Below are 19084 nucleotides of genomic sequence, written 5' to 3' on the forward strand. Positions count from 1 at the left end.
ACAGACGGGACACAATGTGAACCTATCATCTTTATTCATTACATCACAGCTTCTCTGGCACCTCGGTTTGAAAGGAAACTTTCTCTGCAATATTTTTGTGAATTTCAGGCTAAACTAAAGTAGAAGCACAATTGCAATCCAGAAGAAAGAGGGGTTTTTTTCTGTATCTGTGAATCACATGTGCCTGAGGTTGCAGAATTTGTGCACTGGTTTTCTGGAATCTGATGATTCAGATCTGGACTGTACAGACAGTTCGCTCTCTTTTCTTAACTTTGGATTTCTGACTTTGCACAGACGTGGCTGTTGGAGTGGGTTTTGATGATCAACCGGTTCCTCCTTCATATCTTTACTTCGCAGAGCTTGTTACTTTGAACCTTTGGTCATCTGAATCTTTCTAAACTCCTCTGAAACCATTTTTCAAAACCTTCCGTCATTATTCTCACTTGAGATCCCCTCAGCGGGATCGATAGCGCCAGAATCAATTTCAAAGGCAGGAAATGAGAGTTTTGGAGTTTCATCTGCTCACTGGATCACTGCCAGGAATGATCAGGCACTTCTTAAATCTGCAAACCCTTCCGGGATTGAGCCACGTAAGGTTTACTCTTCTTTTTTTTTTTTTATATATATATACCACTTTGTCCTGCACTAAATGTTATCTTAACATTTAAAGGGGTTTTTATTGTATGATACATTTTTTAAGAAAATGTTTGTATTTACATGCATCATAAAGTATAAAAGGAAAGAAAAAACCTTGTGTCTTTTTTGTTTTTCTTTACAAGTGGTGTTCTTCATAAACAATGCATGCAGAAGCTGATGGACAAAGTTAACGTGTCTTTATTGCATCATTTCCAGTGAAATACATCATTTCCAGTGTTTTTTTTTTTTTTAACAACAGCTGTTCAATAATGAAGGGTTTGTGGCCAAAATCTCAGTTTTCAATGCTCACGTTCATCCTTTGGAATCTCAAGTATGCGACAAGAGGTTTAGGCTGATAAAACACAGTCTGACAATCACAAATGTACATTTTGTAAAGTAAACAGATGCAATTTGTGGAGTAAACACTTCCAAATAGTCCGAGAAAGGAAAAGGAATCCACAGCAGCCCCTTTTCACAGTAACTCTCTGCCCACACATTCCAGTTCAAATCCTTTTTTTTCTTTTTAAACAAGTTTCATTAAGATGTCACTTGAAAGGCTCAGCAGTTTAATCTGGTGGCTGCGATCTCTTCCACAACATGCCGAGGCTCAACTAAAAGCTTTTTGGGTTTTGTTTTTTTTCCCCCCTCCAGTGAAGAAAGTGCTGATGCCGCTCCTGGCGGCCTGAGGCTCAGGTTAAAAGGTCGGGCTGCTGCGGGGTGATCTCCACAGGTTCCAGTTTATCAGAGAGGACACAAAGGATCTTGTCAAACTTCTCGTATCGCTCCTTTCTGTCTGTCGCCGCGCCCAGATGACCCCAGAGGAGCCGCAGGGCGAACTCTGTCCGGACGGCCTCCAGCAGCTCGGGCACCGCCTCCCAGCTTCCCGCTGCAAAAATGGTTTGACGGACATTTGATCAGATCGGCTCGTAACTTCACGCCGTATTCAGTGTCTCGGTACAACATGTTGCACTTTGCCGCTTCCTGCCATAGTCGATGTTGACTGTGTATTACTACAACCCTCATGCAAGATTCCCCGAACAGATTTATTCCGCTAACAGGAGCTCATACTGCGAAAACTCCGTTCACCATCAAGTCATCGGTGTGTCAGTTTGAGTTTGATGACTTGTACGTTCCGGTAGTTGTTAGGAAAATCTCATCGCTGCGACAGGCGCCTCAAGGTATTCACGTAAGTCGCCATCAAGGGAAGCGTTCACTGTCAAAATATCTGAGAGTGTAACGTTGCCTGTTCTTCATTCCTCTCTCCTATCTGGGTCATGAGCTTTAAAAATGTGCTTTCTAACCCTGAACCTCATGTCAAAACCCTCCATCTTTCTTGTTACTGGCAGCTCTAGTTTTTATTTGTTTACCTTCCTTCAGTACTACCACTGTCATGTGTATGATGGCGTGTACCTGTGAGCAGGGAGCGTGCGTGGCGCTGATAGTCTTGGGCGTGCAGCGCGGCACTGCGAGCCGACTGGAGGACGTCGTAGAGGAGCTGACAGCCCTGCTCGCTGTTCTCCACGGGGTCTTCACCCTCCATCAGCATCAGCAGAGGAACCAGGTGCGGTATGGCGATGGGACCCTGCACTACCGAATCTACATGCAAAAACAAATTTGACTTCACTCTGATAAACAAAGCATACAAGAAGAAGATCAGATTTCATGCAATGCAGGTAAAAGGTCAAGTGTTCCATCATTAATTTCTACACAACCTCTTAAAAAGAAATCCAATAACATCTGATCTTATCAACTATCCTAATTGAATTATGGGGAAAATGCTGATACATTCGTTGTTTGAAAAACTGGGCCATAGCATCAACATTGCACTTGTTTTAAATAGTTTCTTCACACACAGGAACTAAATGTCTTTACGAGGCTTCTGCTGGGCTGCATGGTGAACCATCTATTTCAGGCATGTGTTATTTTTCCATGGCCTAAAAAGGCTTTAGTTTTTAACATTAAGATCAAAAGATCAGTGGTGGTGAATCTTAATCCTGAGGCTCAAAAGGTCTGATTGTAATGAGCAGCTTGTTATCAGGCTGTCAAAAATTCTAATTAACCACAAGTTTACGAGGCAAGAGCCGATACTTAATCAATAGAAGAAAAGTTGTCATCAACAGAGATCTGCTTAAAGGAGACGGCAGCTCTGAAAACATTTACTGTTTGTACATTCGTGTCTCCCGTTTGCCCCCTTGTTAATGGTTCATTTGAACGATCTGAACCTAAAGCACAACAGTTCAATTTGAAGAAGCGTAACGAGGTGTGGGCACATGCATAAAGAAAGCTCCTGTTCCACTGGATTTTCATATCAGTATCTCAAAACAACTGCAGTGATTCCCAGTTTCCAAGTGAAGAGTCGCAAAGCCTCCTACACACGTTGCTTTGATATAAACACATTAAAAACTAGAACCACACTTGGTAGAGCGAATACCTTCGCCAACGCCACATTTGTTTTACGGAACCGAGTTAGCATCGCTGACATGATAGCCGTTAGCCAATGCTAGCTGGGTAGGTCAGGTAGCAACATCACGCAATTCAGGTGACTAGTATTTTTGCAAAAGTTGGTAAAATACATACATACAAACCAATAAATAAATACATACACGCAGACTAACAGCTCAGCAATCAGGTCACAGAGAAGCTGTGAGGCTTTCAGGGAGATGTATTAGTGCTGTTATTACTAAAAACAAATTACAAGGAAATTTAGTGTGATGAGCTGAGAGGAGATGAATGGGTTCCCTATTTAGATTTTAGTGGGAATCTATTGGAAAACTGTGATAATTATTTGTTTTCACCTTGTCTGCATTTGTCTCCAGCTTTTAGGGCTGGAGGGCCCTCCTCATACATCTAAACAAGTATTGAAGCCTTTTGCGGCAGACTGATTACTTTAAGTATCTTATTAAACAGCGGAGCCCAACTAATTATGTATCCGAAACTTTGTTCATCTTAAGGTGTCAAAGGAGATTTTGAAAACAGGTGATGGCCGTTCAGTGGACATTAATTAGTCTGTAACAGTATGTAAAGTTTTTCTAACAGCTTCTGTGGCCTAAAAAAGCCTGTCAATAAAAAACGATAAGGTCTGGACATTAATTAGACTTTGAGGTTGGGTTTTTTTTTTCTAAAGGAGAGTTTAAACTGATTTACACCCTGTTGTGATAAAGCCTCTAATCTGTGGCACTCTTTTAGAAAAATAAATTTATCTCTGCCACTCTAAAATCATCCGTTCATTTTCCACTGTCCCAGTGTGTGTACGAGATAAGAAGCGTTGGGTGTTAAATTGGGACAACAAGCCGACAGTAATTGCTTGTCGTGCTTGTGTTTTACATTCTTTTATATCAGCGCACGACTGGGCGAAAGCCTTAGTGAGATACATATGACGTTTTGCTCTCTTAAACACGGACACTCACCGTCTCCGTCGCTCAGAGAGTTCATGAAGGGTTTGAGATTCTTTTCAAATAAGACGGCGCTCTCTGTGTGGTTCCTCCTCAGCGCGCGCCACGTCATCTCCAGCCGCATCACCTGCAGGTGTGTGCCCATAAGCACATGGTATATGGAAAGGAAACTTCAATCAGCGTTGCAATTTGCATGATTTTCACATCCAGCAAGCTGCGTCTTTGTCACAAGTGCTCCACCTGAGGCATCTCAAGAGCCTTCATCACAGCTGAAAAGGAGTACAGGTCGTGGGCGTGTTCTTTCAGGGCCCGAGCCAATGAGATCACTTTGTGTAAGACGTTTGCTCTCTGGCTCACGGTGCCGGTGCAGCCCAGGATGTCGACCGCTACTCCCAGCGCGATGACATGATGTCTGAAAATCAAAAGGAGAATGAATAAGTGGTCTTTGTCTGGACAGAAGATTAAGAGAAGTCATTGGTGAGCTGAATTATATATATTTTTTTAACATATTACTGATGTCATCCAACAGCTGAGGCGGTCCGGTGCAACACAGCAACCTCACTCACTCTGGATTACTACTTTCAAGTATCAACAGTTTCATGTTTATTTAATCCAATGTGTTTGACACAACACATTCTGTGTTCATTGTAAAGCTGCTTGGAAAAAAAAGAAAAAAGAAAAAAGAAATTCGTATTCAAATGGGGCTTCAAAGCTGTGCTGTACTCCAGTTCTCCCCCACAGAAAAACATGACAAAACATACGTTTGACACTATTAGCGACTTGAAATTTCACGCATTTGTGACTGTGAGTGACTTTCTGTGTCTGTGTTGGACCTGTGACCCTCATCCATTCTCAGTTCATATTCACGCCACCTCAATGCAACCTTCAGTGGGAGAATGCGTTCAAGTATTAAAGAGTAAAAGCATGGTAATGCTACAAACACTAAGTCGCAGGTAAGAAAGCTTATTTCCTCTTTTAATATTTCACTTTCTCATACCTTTCCAACAAGTCCTGTCGTAACTGATATCCATGTGGCAGAGTGACGAGCTCCAGCCCCGAGTCCACTCCCATGATCCTTTTCTGCTCGTCAGTGACTCCGGTGATGCGTGCTACCTGCCGTAACACAGCGAAGAGAAATTGTTAACCCGTCGTGTTTTATGTCCGGTTCGCTGGACGGGCCTCAGTTCGACCACTTTCGGGCTGCAGGGATTGTCACAAGTCTACAATCCATTTCTCACAGTTATCACAGTTTCGTGAGCGACATTACAGACGGAATTGAAACATGCAAATTGAAAACAATTGTTTTCAATTGTGTTTTTATGAAGCCCGCCCCAAATGGGAAGTAGGATGTGGTGTACTCTGCCTTCATCCATTGATAGCTCCAGCACACTTTGATTTTGAATTGGCTCAAGAGGTATCTGATGCAAGGATGTGGTTTTACCTGGCAGTCCACACTGAGCATGTGCAGAGCGGTGGTGTTGGAGTCTGAGCGGTTGAAAACCTCTTTAAGAGCCAGCAGGACGCTGGGATCCAGAGGCCGGTTGTTCTCCGGCAAGAGCAGCGACTCAAACTGATCCAACCGGAAACACGATCCTGACTCCACCTGCAGGGACGGAGACAGACGTGCATCAGCTCACAGCTGCGAGCATGACGTATTTAATTGATAATTACCGAGCCTGCTGAATATATTGCGGAGACACATCTGACTAATAGGTTCATAAAGCATTTACAGGCATACAGCTTGCACCAACTGCAACACATAGTATTACTCTGACATCTGGTGGCAAAAAGACAGTAATTTGAATAACCTTAAAAACGACATTAAACTTCTCTGAATAACTCCGTACTAATATTATGAGATTTTATTGGGTGATTTTAATAAGCACAGCTTTTTTTCTTTATATCATGTTACGTGATCATAAAACGGGTACTTGGATGGTTTTAGAGACTTTCAAGTAGCGATTACCTGTACTTAAATAGCGGCTTCATAAACCATCATATAAATGCTTTTGATAGTTGCTGGATATGTGCAAATGAAAAGTGTAATCTCTGAATTCATTTGTGTTTCTGTTGGATGGAAGTGGAGCTGCAGCCTATGATCACTTTTATGATCAAACTCAAACACTGAATTTCTTTGTCAAAGAAATAGTGGTCCAGTCTCTCTGAAATCAACCCTAAAAATAATGTATTTACCATCATGGAGGAGCTAAAGAAACCAACAAATGGACACATTTCATACTGGGGAAAAAAATTAAATCAATTATTTCTAAATCTTATTTTTTATTTACTTTTTTTATTTTACGTTTTATTTACTTTTCCTTGATTCGATGCACCAGATAATGAAAAAATTAAAAATGAAAGCTGCAAAACTAACAAAAGGATCTAAAACTGTAAAAACGGTGGAAAATGCAACGATATAATCAAACCCCCCCAAAAAAAACTGGTTGTGTACATGGTAGCCAATCAGTGGGCCGGCTCTCTGATCTCTACGGTCATGAAGAACAGTAGAAAATGTGAAGGGAGTATTGACGATACAAACATGTGGCCGTTCAAAGTGCCAGTCCTCCGCTTCCTCTGCCGTTTTGTTCTGGAGCTCAAAGGGCAGCTGTGACGACGCGTCCTGCTCCAGAAACCCGAAGGAGGACTCCGTGAGGCGGGCACGACTCTGCCACTTCTCCTCCGCGCGCAGGCGGTCTGCGTGACCCCTCCGCCGGGACTGCGGCAGCTGAACACACAGAGTGAATACTGAGTCTTTACTTCGGTGGAACGTCTTCCTCGTCGTGTCAGGACGACAAAGCCACGTGGGGATGGTTCACCTGGACGACCAGCTCGTCGTAGAAAGAAGAAGGGTCCGCGTCACGGTCTGTGGGTGGGGGAGGGACGGCGTTGGAGAAAACCGTAGAGACCCTGAGAGGCTTAGGAGGAGCTCTTGGGTGCAGCTGCCCATCCGAACCTCGCAGAGTCACACCGCTGCCTGTGGCGGCAGATGAGGGAGGATAAGAGTGTGAACTGTGTGTGTTAGGTGAAGACAGACTTCATGCTCACGTCTGGACGTCACCTGGGTAGAAGGGTCGTGTGTGTCGGGGCCGTGGGCTCAGGAGGGGCTCGCTGCCAGTGCGAAACACAGGGGATATGGGGGCGGGGTCAGGCGTCACTGCGTGAGTGTTCTGTGGCACACCTGAAGGAACAGGGTCGAACACTCAGTATCAGGTATAATAACCTACTTGGAATAAGAACAACACTGCTAATCATACTACTAATACTCCCAATTGATTGTTTAGCAATTTGAACATTTGATGGATCACAAACAAGACTTTGTAACTTAGTAATTTAAGCTTTAGCGTATTGGAAACTGTCCCTGTATTTGAACTTAATCACTTTGACCCTGTCATTTGATCAACGTGCTCATACACCTAGTGGACATGCGTGAGAACTACATTTATCTCTGATGACCCAATTTATATCGGTTTTCTGCTTTTTTGTTCTTTAGTTAAATTGAAGTTCTGATATTTTTCTTCTCATGTGTCTTTCCACATATATTTTCATGTGGACTCTAGTAACAACAACAACCTGAGCTCAGGCAAATTACTGCCCTAGTACTACCAATACTGTTCCATACACAGGTTTGACATTTGAGTACAGTTTCTTCCAACTTGTCAATCAACTTGTACACTGAAATAACAAGCTAATGTCATTTGAGGTAACAGTCCGACTCTGTTGCCCTCCCACCAAAGTCAATCATTCAGCAAAGTTGCCCTCATCAGTCAAAAGCGTCCCTCTGTCCTCCCCACCGCCTTTCTCCACTGAGTAAGTGGTCCTCTGTGGGCACTTACTCACCCAACATGTTCTCTCCCTGAATCACTCTCTTAAAAACACATCCGTCTACCTTGTTTCCGTTCAAATGCAAATGTCTACTGCAAGTGTTTTCAAAAAAGAAAGGATAAAAAAAATCAATTATAGCAAGAGTTATTCATGTTTTATTAATTCAGACTCTCCAGGACATTTTAAGTATGAGCTAATTGTCTATATCTTGTTTCCTTTCCTTGAAGATTGTCATGTTTTAGAGTTCATGCAATAAAAAGAATTATATAATCTTTAAAAGTTATTCTCTCGTATACGACACATTATTATTTTTTTAAACTTTTTTGGTGGTGACCCAGATCAAAATAATTGTTACAATTGAAAATGTTCATTTCGCAGTATATTGTCTTATCTTGTGTTCTTTCAAATTATGAAATAAAATCATGTGATCACTAAACTACACAAATGAATAAAGGCAGTAGATCTGGATGTGGAATATGTGTCATGTCCTTTGGCAGAGGGCAGAATGCTCTTGTTTAAAAATGCAGCCTTCAAATGTATAAACTTCAAGATAAATTAATCAATAAATTCAAATATTAAAGACGAATGACGATTGAATGACGATTCACAACCCGTAGCTGCATTAGGAGTAGATCAAAGTGGAAGTGGTGTTTTCATACCAGCTCGCAGGTTACTGTCAGATTGTGCAGACTGAAGCAAAGGCCGTCGTCCGAGATTCTCAAGGTTGGCTGGCTGACTCCCAGTCCTGCCGTGCACAAAATGACTCTCATCAACAGGTAAGATTCCAGAGGACAGTTTAGTGCATGTGTGCATAACGCTCCCCCCCCCCCCACACTCACACACACGCACACACACCTCAGTAGTGGATTGATGATCTGCAGCATGTCTGGATGTGTGGAGCTGAAGCTGCGCCTCTTCTTGAACTGGGACTCTTTGTCTGCGCCTCTTCTGCTGCTGTTGGACTCGGCGTGCTCTTCATTGATAACCCGCAGCGGGACAGTCCGCGTGATCGGGTGAAAGATCACAGCGCCCGAGGCCTGCGAGATTGGCCGGCGCCCCCCCACGTGAAATCGGATCAGAGCTGGGACGTTGTCAAAGCGATCCTCCTCAAACTGGAACAGCTCCCGAGAGTAACCCTGTCGCGCAGACAAGAGGAGCAGTAACGAGCTGAGCCTTCAAAGCCAGCCGGAAGAAAATGTAACCACGAGAGGCCACAGAGGTGGCGGCTGTCGCTTGCAGCACAGCAGGTGTCCGTTTGGAAACAGAAGATGCAGTACTGCACCAGACACAGCTAAATTAGTAAATTGTCACCAAGCAAGTTTTCACATTTTAAAATTCTTCCTGCAGCATCACCAACTCGTACAAAATGATCTGCATGCACAGTATTTTCCAAACTAAACCTTCTGGCAAAGAGACAATGATGCAGTATTGTAGATTAATAAACCTATTGAATGTTAAGTTTCAGAGCACAAACATACCTTTTTGGGACGAAGCACCACTCGTATGATTTTGAAGTGCATCGGCCCGTCTTTCCAGAAGCAACTTAAAACGTAGTCGCCGGGAGCAGAGCTGGAGTCCCGGACCAGGAAGTCTCCGTCCCTCTCAAACAGAGACTCTGCAGCCTGGAGAGACAAGTCAGCAGGTTAACCTGGTGACTTTCTGTTAGAAGACACTAGAAATACTTAAATAAACCCAGGGGGGAAATACTTAACAGCATTGGTGTTACAAAAACATATATAAGTAAACATGTAAACATGTACTGATGAAAGAAAGTGGAAAAAAAGTTCTGCATAAGTTTCTTATAGCAAAACAGATTTTAAGGCAAAATATCACTTATTTGCCTTTTTGTTGGCGTTTACGTCGGATTGATAGCACATACTGTGCTGCCAATTAGGAGAAATTGTGTTCAGTAGAACAATAGATTAGTTTCCCACTGAGCTGTTGATTAGAGCTGTGTTGATCTCTCTGTGATTTACATGCGAACTGCATCGATGCACTGACATCTCTGCAGGAGTTTATTCTACTATTAACACATGTTGTTTTATATGAATGGGTTAGACCAAATAACAGAAACACCTGCTGCAGCATCGTTATTTACAACCTTATGATTCCCTGGGTTTTCAAACTGGGGTTTCCGGCCCTCCTTAAGGTCTTAAAGATCTGCAATGTAGGAATTTTGTTATTGAAGAAATAAAAAATAAATATTTTGAGGAATGCTACAAGAAAATATACCAGTTTATATTGATTTCAAGATGACTGTATAAGCCACTGGTCTGTCTAACATAAATTCTCAATGATGAACTAACAATTGCCTGCAAAACATGGATTAATCATGACATTTAACAGCTCGCTGTTTTGCGAGCATCCAGCTCATGCAGTGTTCAAACAAAAGCTATCGAGTTTTTAAAAAAGGAAAAGACCCGACAAGTATATCAATAACTAACAAAAGCTCAACAGCGAAGACGTTCAATAAGTTGCTGGCTGGGTGGGACAGTCAATTTTGAGGTCAGATCCATAAAGTATGGATCATCTGCTTTATGCGAGAATGAAAGATGTGAGGTGCACCTCTCTGCTCAGCTGTCCGTGGTACCAGGCGTGACTCCTCGGGTCCTCGGTGCTGAGCTTCAGCTCCTCTTCCAGCTCCTTCTTCAACGAGTCCATCTCTCGCCGGCCACCGAAGACCTACAATACACCCGAGCTAACGTTACACTGCATGCGCTGTTTCCAAACAGGCCTTTAGAGACTGCGTATTGGGAATGACCCGCTTTCAAAAGCAGATGAGAGACGAAGAGGGCGTGTGCTTAACCTCTTACCTTCAGCTGGCCGAGGTATGCGCTGATACTCCTCCTCTTGCTGAAAAACAGGGGGAAAGAGGTGATTTGGAGCCACTACACCGAACCCCAGGGGGCCAGCCACCGTCCATGATGCCATATTTTCCCTCTCAACACAAACAGCACAAAGATGGAAGGCCGAGGCCTGGGTCTACTATTAACTCCAGAAAAAAAACAAAAAAAACTGACAGACTTTTAATAGCCTGCCTCATTTTCCTCCTTCCTTCCTCCCCGAGCTTCCACCTTCCTGCCTCAGTAAACACAAAGCTCACAGATGAACAACTCAGAGAATTGACAATCCGGCTGCACCGCACAACCCCCAGTGATCATATGAACGACGACCCATTCTGGAAAATCTCCGTCTGCTTCTGTGTGTGTGAACGCAGACAAACAATGTGGAACAAATCATATTTTCGTGGACTGCTGGAGGGATGTGCTAAAACGGAGATGTGAGGGCTCTTTGTTTAGGCTGCTCTGACCCTGGACCTCCCCATCAACCATCCACACGGAGCAAAACAAACTCATGTATTCCGGTATTTCTATTTGCAATGGGTCATTCCTCCATGGGCTCATATATCCTCAAACTAATTAAGAGCCTTCTTCAAACCATCCATGCAGAGATGTTCCAATTATTTTGTGCTTCAATTGTTTGTAAAGGCGCTGATTGAAGTGAATGGTAATTACAGTGGATGCAGTTCACCATGGTGTCAAGAGGAAGTCTGTTATCCACAATTAGGCTTCTTGTTGCCACACAAAAAGGCAAGACTAGATTTTTTAAAAATCTATTCTCCAGTTAAAAAAAAATTTTTAAAAATCTTTCTATGATGCGAAGGCACACAACACCCCTTCACCATTTCTTCTTTATTCTCCTTGTAGTCATTCAGTTCACTTTTTGTAATATTTGAGGCGGATGTTTCTAATGGAAAATTAACAAATGGTTCTCGTGACTTAATGAGGAATCCCAAAACCTTGAATACAAGACAATAAAAGTTAGACTTTGTCTAACAAATGCCCAGCAGCTTCACAAGATTGCAATCTAAAGTCCCCCAAGGTTGTTAACACGCCCATCCCCATAAAAACATAGCAGGGACACGACCTCCACATCCTCAGAGGTACTCATGCTGCCGGCTGATCCCACCTCCTTCCGCTCTTCAATGTTGCTGGACCTGGTACAACTGGATCTTTTCCAGCGCCCCCTCCTGACAATCCCTCCAAAATGACACTGATGGCAACAACAACTCCAGAAACATCTTAAAATCTCTGACGTGTAATAAACAGTTTTTAACAAATGACCTACTCTCCAAATAACATTTCTCTCAGTGATGTCAAAGTATAGGGTAAAAAGTCACAATATGTCCATTAAAATCATCAAACAAAGTCAATTCTTAAAGGTGGTTGTCAAATGTGCTGCTACTTCACTTCCCCTTGATCAAACCCAGGTTGAAGTCATAATTACACAAGTGATATTCAGCGCTCACTCATATAAATTGAATTTGCAGCTTAAAACCTCAAAAGGATCAATGAAAAAAGAAGTCATCCACACTGAATAATAGTTTGCGTTTCTCATCCCCAGATCATCTGCATTGCAACAAAATGCTGATTTTAATATAGAACAGGTTATCCCAGTCTGGACGGGATCCCAGTCCATCACAAAGCCAAACAGAGTGAGACACACAACCATGCGCTTTGACTTTGAGAAGTGCCAAGAAGGAAGAACATGCAATCTTCTCACTGAAGAAAGTTCTTAACGCTGATTCAGTGCCAGCGAATAACAGTTTCTTTACATTTTAATGAAGGGAGGTGGGGTGTTGGGGGGGGGGGGGGGTAAGAGATGCAGCTGGACATGCAGTTCATTGGGAAGTCCCCTCAAGAGTGTGTTTTTATTTACTCCACCATGCATCACTTTTGGCTGCAGAAATGTCACTTACTCAACATGGCGTGCATTCAATAAACCTGTTGCATGCTTTCCAGGACAGTTCCTTCTATAATTTGTGGGTTTGCTCAGCAGGAGGTAACAGGGTCCTACATCCTGTGTGAGGGGCGTTGGCCCAGACCAACACCTGTGCAACGTGCTGCACAACACCTATTGTGAAATGCAACATGACATGAAATGCTTTTACAGCTTGTGGTCTGGCAGATCAGCTTGTTTCTTTTTATGTGAAACCTTTAACTTTGAGAGGGTCAGTGCCTCAGAGCTGCGCAACAGGTAGATGAAGTTAGTTGGGAAAGCTGCACGTAACAACCGGAGTAAACGTGAGAAACAACGAGAGAAACGTCTAGAAGGGAAAATATGGTGTTCAAAAAAAAAGATCTTATAAACTCTCGCGTTGATTAACGGAGTTCTATAAAGGTGGCGGAGGCCGAAGGGAGCCGTCCTACCTGACAGTCCGCGTCACGGCGCGCTCCTCTCGGACATGTTTTACGGTCTGCGGTCCAAAGTAACAAAACCAAACAACAGCTGGAAACCTGTAACTCTCAGCCCGTGTGTCGGCGGTCCCTCCCTGCTCCTCCACCTCCTCCTCCTCCTCCTCCCAGCTTCAGACAAGTTCCCACAAGCCTCTCCCTCTCCCTCTCCCTCTCCCCGGTCCCCGCCCCCGGGCCCGGGCCCTGGCCCCGGGGCTGAAGCGCCGCTATCTGCCCCGGCATTCCTCAGATACTGACACAGGCCGCGCTGACACATCACCTGGCTGCAGGCAGCATTGCAGGGTAGGTAAACCCCGCATATGGAGCCGGTTTACTGTCTTCGAACGTGCCTTTTATTACTCAGACTAAACCTTCATCTTCCCCAACTTGTTCCCAGCCGGAAAACCCGCACATAATACCACAAAGACATGTCCTAACAACCACATAGTCTCAGTTTATCGACGTGTCTTAATGTTTTTGACGCATAGGCCTTACTAAAAACACTTGGAAAAAGTAGTGCCTGTTTGAAGGAGCGCATGAATCTGCGTTTAGTTTACCTGGATCGTGTCAGCCAATCAGAGTGCAGAACCGGATCTACTTCCTCCATCCACTGGATGTGCCTGCACTTGACAGCCTCCTCTCATAACATCCATACATTTTTTATTTTTTTGGAATATAATTATAGTAGTTGGGTTTAATAACACTTTCCTCACTTTGCTCCTTTAGCTGCAGAGGAAAGTTTTCATCGTCTAAACCGTTTTATCCGACTGAAGTTCCCGGGGTGCCAGAAATAATCCCAGCTCACAGTACGCAAACATACAGTGTAAATCGAGGGTAAATTGCCCATATGTGTCAATTTGTGTGCCTGTTTATCTGTGTTTGCCGTGTTGTAGAATGTCGACGTGCCTAGACTCAGACCTTCACATAGGCAGCTGTGATCGTCTGGCATTCTGTGTTCCTAAGGTGGATAAATCAGTATAGATGATTAAAATATGGCAAGTAAAAAAAAAACAAGCTAAGAAAAGGCAAATCACTGGCTTTTCTGATGCCCTTGACCCCCCTTAACATGTGTTGAGAGGAAGGCTGTCCCACACTTTTGGATACGCACATCAAAAACAAAGGTTTACAACGATACTTCAGAGTTATTACAATACAATAACGTATCAGTCTGCAGAGAAACTACAGAATATATAAAAACATCAGTAACCAAAGCTGGTATACATTAGTAATTTGGCTTTATTTGAGTTCCCAAAATTAATTAAAATGGTCATTAATGGAAGTATTATTGTCATCCGGATTGATTCTGTGCTATTCGAGATCTCACAACAGAAATTATATGCAGAAGACAAATACGGTTAAAAAAAAAGTTAAATCAGGAATTTAAAGACTCAACTTCCAAATGTGTGTAAATGACTTAGCATCTAAAAGGTTAGGCAGAGTGGTAAAAGGTCACTTCACACAAATCCCATCCATCATTTATACCCATTTAATCCAAATCCACAGGGTTGCAGGCGGCTGAAGCCGACCCCAGCTAACTGTGAGAAAAAGACAGCGTGCACCCTGGAAAGGTCACCAGTCCATCACACCACAAACACACATTTACACCGGATTTCAATAGAGTCATTAAATAATCTTAAGAAGCATTACTTTGGTCTATGGGAGTACTCCGCGCACACCCAAACATATGGAGAATTGGCTCCTCCCCCAATCCTCCACTGTCCCTCCCCTTATGCCAAATAGTCATTTAATTAACACATTTAATTAACATGTGTTTTAATAAAGATGGATTTACCCTTCACCTTTGTCTTTCTATCACCGTTTCTTCTAGAAAATAAATAATAAAAAGGAAACATGCAGGGAAATGGGTATTCCGCAGACCTTCAAAGAGGAATCCCATGACACTCTTAAAAATTTAGATGTTCACACCCAAATTTTAAGATGTTGAAATCCACAAGTATTAAACTTCTGGAGCCTCTTTGAAACAAGTTATGCAAAAGAAAACTACATTCGACTCAGCTTTTCAGGTGAAAAAACAAATCTCTCTCTGTCCCTTTTACTGAGGCTGTAATGTTTATGGGAATGTTTAGTGCTGAAGATGGTTGAAGACTGAAGCGATTTGTGTGTAATGACCCCGACTTGAGAATCGACATCTTACAAACACGCTGAGCTCCTTCATTACTCACTGACCTCTCCGTGGTGGGGAGCGTGACCTGAATATGTAAGTCTAAAGTTGTGTTTTGTTTATTATTATTCATTTTAAGTATCACTTTAGATTACGATCGTTCGTATATTCGACAGCTTTTCAATCGGCTTAGTTTTTGTTTAGTTTTTTTAGACGCCACACACCCTGGGAACGACTGTTTGTCCCTCCTTTTTAACTCTGACACAGATTTTATGAGGCTGTTAATGATTATCCAGTCCTGAGTGCACTACCTGGGGAAAGTGGTTGTCTCACACACACACACACACACACACACACACACACACACACACACACACACACACACACACACACACACAAAATCGGGTGGGGGGGGGGGGTCTACCTGTGTTTGCTCTCTGGACTGGTGATGTTGTCTTCATTCAGGGGGCGGAGCTGTGTGCAGGAGGCGGACAGGCGGTGTTTCTTGTCAGCTCGCTGGAGGCGGGGAAGAACACTCTGACGAAACAGGTCCTTTGGCCTCTCCTGCGGGGAAATGGTAAAGACCCAAATAGTTTTGCTGGTGGAACAGATGTTTTAAGCTCAGAGGTGCACCACTGCACCCTCACCAGATCAAGAGAGGATCCCAAGGAGTACTTTCTGCTGACTCTGCGCTTCACCTGCACGTCTGGAGGGAATAAAATAAATTAAAAAAAGTTTTTTAAATGATTAAACGTATTGCAAAAATATCTAATCTTTTACTTGTCACACAAAGGTAAAATGCATACCACTTTCATTCCCGTCTGTTAAAAACGAAGCTGAAAAATACAGCAAGTACAGCAAGTTAATGAGGGACTTAGTAAGTCTGTATATTTGTTATTATTGGAGTGATTCTCACTCAGACAACAAACAGGCAAATTTATTATTTAAAATATTTCTTTTATTAGAAAATTCAAGCTAAACATCACTCAACAATCCTGGGCGCTGGATGGGAAATGGACATTTAAAAAGTAAGCATTAGTTAGTGAGGAATGGGCGCATGTTCAAAGTGCAAAACATCATATTACTCATCACAGTATTATTAATTTTCCCTCACGTATCCCTTTATCCCAATATTTTGCTCCTTTCACTGTTACTGAACTGAAGAAACCAGCAACAACCTCAAAATAAATTAACATTTGACTGGATAAAGCTGCTTGTCACGCTCAGCAGAGAGCAGATAACGGTCCCCGCGCGCTGAAAAAGATGATTCAAAGATAAAGAGATATTTTTTTGGGGCTTGTTACGCAACACAGAAACAGCATGTAAACAGAAACCGACGAGGATAGAAAAGAGTGACTGAAGCAGAAGCAGTTTGTGGAAATGTTCTGATGATGTGAGTGACATGCAGTGTACATCACCAAATCAACAAGACTATTAATCTATTTTAGTTGGGTGTCGGGTTAAATGTCGGCTCTGTTTTAGTACACATCAAAACACCGAATCCTGTATAAAAGACTGTCAAATAATGAAAGCTGGCATTGTGAGTCTGGATATATTTGTGAAGTTGTTCATAGCCTCCTGTGCCTGCTCGTTTATATGCAGACCTAAGTAACATGCCGCCACAAAGTTTGCCCTCTGGCATCAAGAATAGCCTCAAAAGAAAATGCCCAATTTAAAGGCAGCTATTATCGTAGCTGTTACTGTGCTCTGCGGCTACATCGAGAGCGACAGTTTTTCAACTCTATTAGTTTGTGGACATTTTGAGGCACATTACGGTGCCCACTTTGTAATTAAGCCTCAGAAACATTATAACATAATGTGTTTCCTCCTGATAAACACTCATTTGAACATTCATTCTGGATTGTTCTTGTCTGCATGTGCAATTGCGTGCAGCTGCTGTCTGTCACCAGAGTGCGGGTCCAGCCTCTGTCGATGTCTCGAAAGCTGATCGAGGATGGTTTCTCGGTGTGTTGCATCGTCTATCCCTGCATCCCTCAGCTCGCCGTCCGTTACATTCATCAATCCCTGCAGAGAGACAAAATAAAAACAAGAGTACAGAAGAAGAACTCATGTAAAACAGAGTATCGTGAGGACAGGGGACACACCATTAAAGAGCACACACACACAGGTGCGTTTTGAAAATGCACATACCTCCAAACCATAATATTCACTCTCCAGTGACTTGGTGTACTGGGGCAGGTCGATCTGCCTCAGCCACCAGGCGATAGAGCGATTATTCATGTCTGAACTGCAACGGGGGGGGAAAAGATACCGCTGACATACCAGCACACATGCTAACACACACGTTTGTACATGTTTCTGTGCATAAGAGTTAGTGAGAAAACACAAGGAACAGCCTGACATCGGTTTGGTTTTAAAGAGCAGTCAACCAGACACACAAGCAGCAAGTCTTGGTACTGTTTGCCTTGCAGCAGCCACAGCATGTAACACCTACCTGTTCATAGGGCCCACCGTGGCACGCTGGGATATTTTCTTCTCGCCTGCCCTGCTGGATCTCTATTTCATTCTGCCTCTTCTTTCCTTTTTCTTTTTTTCTTTTTTATCCTAACTTCTGCTTTCGCCCCTTCTTTGCAGCTGTCATATATGTTGACTGTGTCATCAAGTCTGCCTTGTGGTGTTTGTGGAAGCCCGCTGCCCCTCAAACATTCAGGGTCATTCAGAGAGCCAATCACATCGCAAGGTGGGTGCGCAGTACCCCACAAACATCAGCAAATCAACGTGCAGGAATTTACATAAGCTCTCCGGGGGTGGAGAGCACAGGTAGAGACATGTCACGAGAGATGGAGAGAGTTCGGGAAAACAAGAAGGAGGAGACTCGGTTCAGTAGCTGTCAGCATGTCAGAGACAGGAAGGCGTGCACAGTGTGTCTTTTCAAACTGCCTGTTATTAGTCCAGGTTAGCCTGTTGTGAGATGCAGTAAAGTTGGTGTTTGGACAAGAGTGACATCTAGTGTTTCACTGACTTTATGTGTTGACCCGAGAAGTAATGACTGACTTTCAATCCTCATTTTCCACTTTGACCAGGTTAAGTTTGCAGCGCCTGAAGCCTGTTTGAACAAACAGTATGGTACTCCCAGGACAAACGAAGAGAGACACACATTCACTCTTATAAGTCCCCAAGCGAGGGAAAGTAAACAAACCAAAGTGACCGGAAAAAACTCAGCTAGGTACAGGGTGAGTCTGCAAACGCTGCTCCGACAGGATGTGTTGGCCTGCACTTCCAACCAGGGTTATATATTTTTCTTATGAGACAACGTCACTATAACCACCATTACACCTTTACCTGAAGGTATAAAAGTTGATATTAATAAAACTATATTTTTGTCACAAACTTGGCACATGTAATCTGAACAACATGGCCGTTGCTTCATTGTGTGAAGATGAAATAGAGCATTATGGGTAACGTAGGATAAAGCAGCTCGTACCTCGATGGACTTCAGGTCATGAATCTTCAACGACAACATCGAAACGGCGGGACAACAAACAACCAATAGTACTATGGAAAAGTGTTGTGCCTGTCTCAAGGTTATGCTTCAATTCCATCAGACTTGATCTTCATAAAATTTATAAATCCGGGAATCAATGTCATGAAGTACGATCTAAAGCTATAAAGATGAATTAGTAGAACTGGAAGTAATATAATGCCCTCTTCAGAGCTCTCTTCTCAATATCATGGAGACTGTTTGGGCTTACATATAGAGACAAAAAGATCTGAACCAGATTACATCCACAGAAAACAAACAACAAGAGGAGAAGAGGATGGCTGTTTCTGGAAATGCACGTTTTTACGAGTTTTTCAAATTTGCCCCTCCAGATGAAATATATTGTGCAAAGATTCCCAGGAGACCTCAAGTCAAC

General features: G+C 43.0%; 1 protein-coding gene across 5 annotated transcripts; it reads right to left on the reverse strand.

Moving 5' to 3' along the window:
- Nucleotides 1-812: 812 nt before the first annotated feature.
- On the reverse strand, nucleotides 813-17927 carry sh2d3a (SH2 domain containing 3A). Of its 5 annotated transcripts, XM_080463495.1 has the most exons (20): nucleotides 17662-17927; nucleotides 17358-17454; nucleotides 17114-17231; nucleotides 16013-16042; nucleotides 15854-15912; nucleotides 15631-15770; nucleotides 10664-10703; nucleotides 10416-10532; nucleotides 9329-9472; nucleotides 8706-8986; nucleotides 8510-8595; nucleotides 7087-7206; nucleotides 6845-7002; nucleotides 6568-6753; nucleotides 5470-5631; nucleotides 5026-5141; nucleotides 4269-4440; nucleotides 4044-4155; nucleotides 2047-2232; nucleotides 813-1522 (listed from the first exon to the last, which is right to left on the reverse strand). In XM_080463495.1, exons 1-20 carry the CDS (start codon nucleotides 17667-17669, stop codon nucleotides 1326-1328), a joined length of 2529 nt encoding a protein of 842 aa, XP_080319621.1. In that variant the 5' UTR covers nucleotides 17670-17927; the 3' UTR covers nucleotides 813-1325. The 5 variants fall into 5 exon arrangements, with proteins under 5 accessions (XP_080319621.1, XP_080319622.1, XP_080319623.1 ...); XM_080463496.1 differs by lacking the exon at nucleotides 16013-16042 and having other exon boundaries at nucleotides 17662-17849; XM_080463497.1 differs by lacking the exons at nucleotides 16013-16042; nucleotides 17358-17454 and having other exon boundaries at nucleotides 17662-17849.
- Nucleotides 17928-19084: the final 1157 nt, after the last annotated feature.

The sequence above is a fragment of the Lipophrys pholis genome (assembly GCF_963383615.2).
Source record: "Lipophrys pholis genome assembly, chromosome: 5".
Classification (NCBI taxonomy): Eukaryota; Metazoa; Chordata; class Actinopteri; order Blenniiformes; family Blenniidae; genus Lipophrys; species Lipophrys pholis.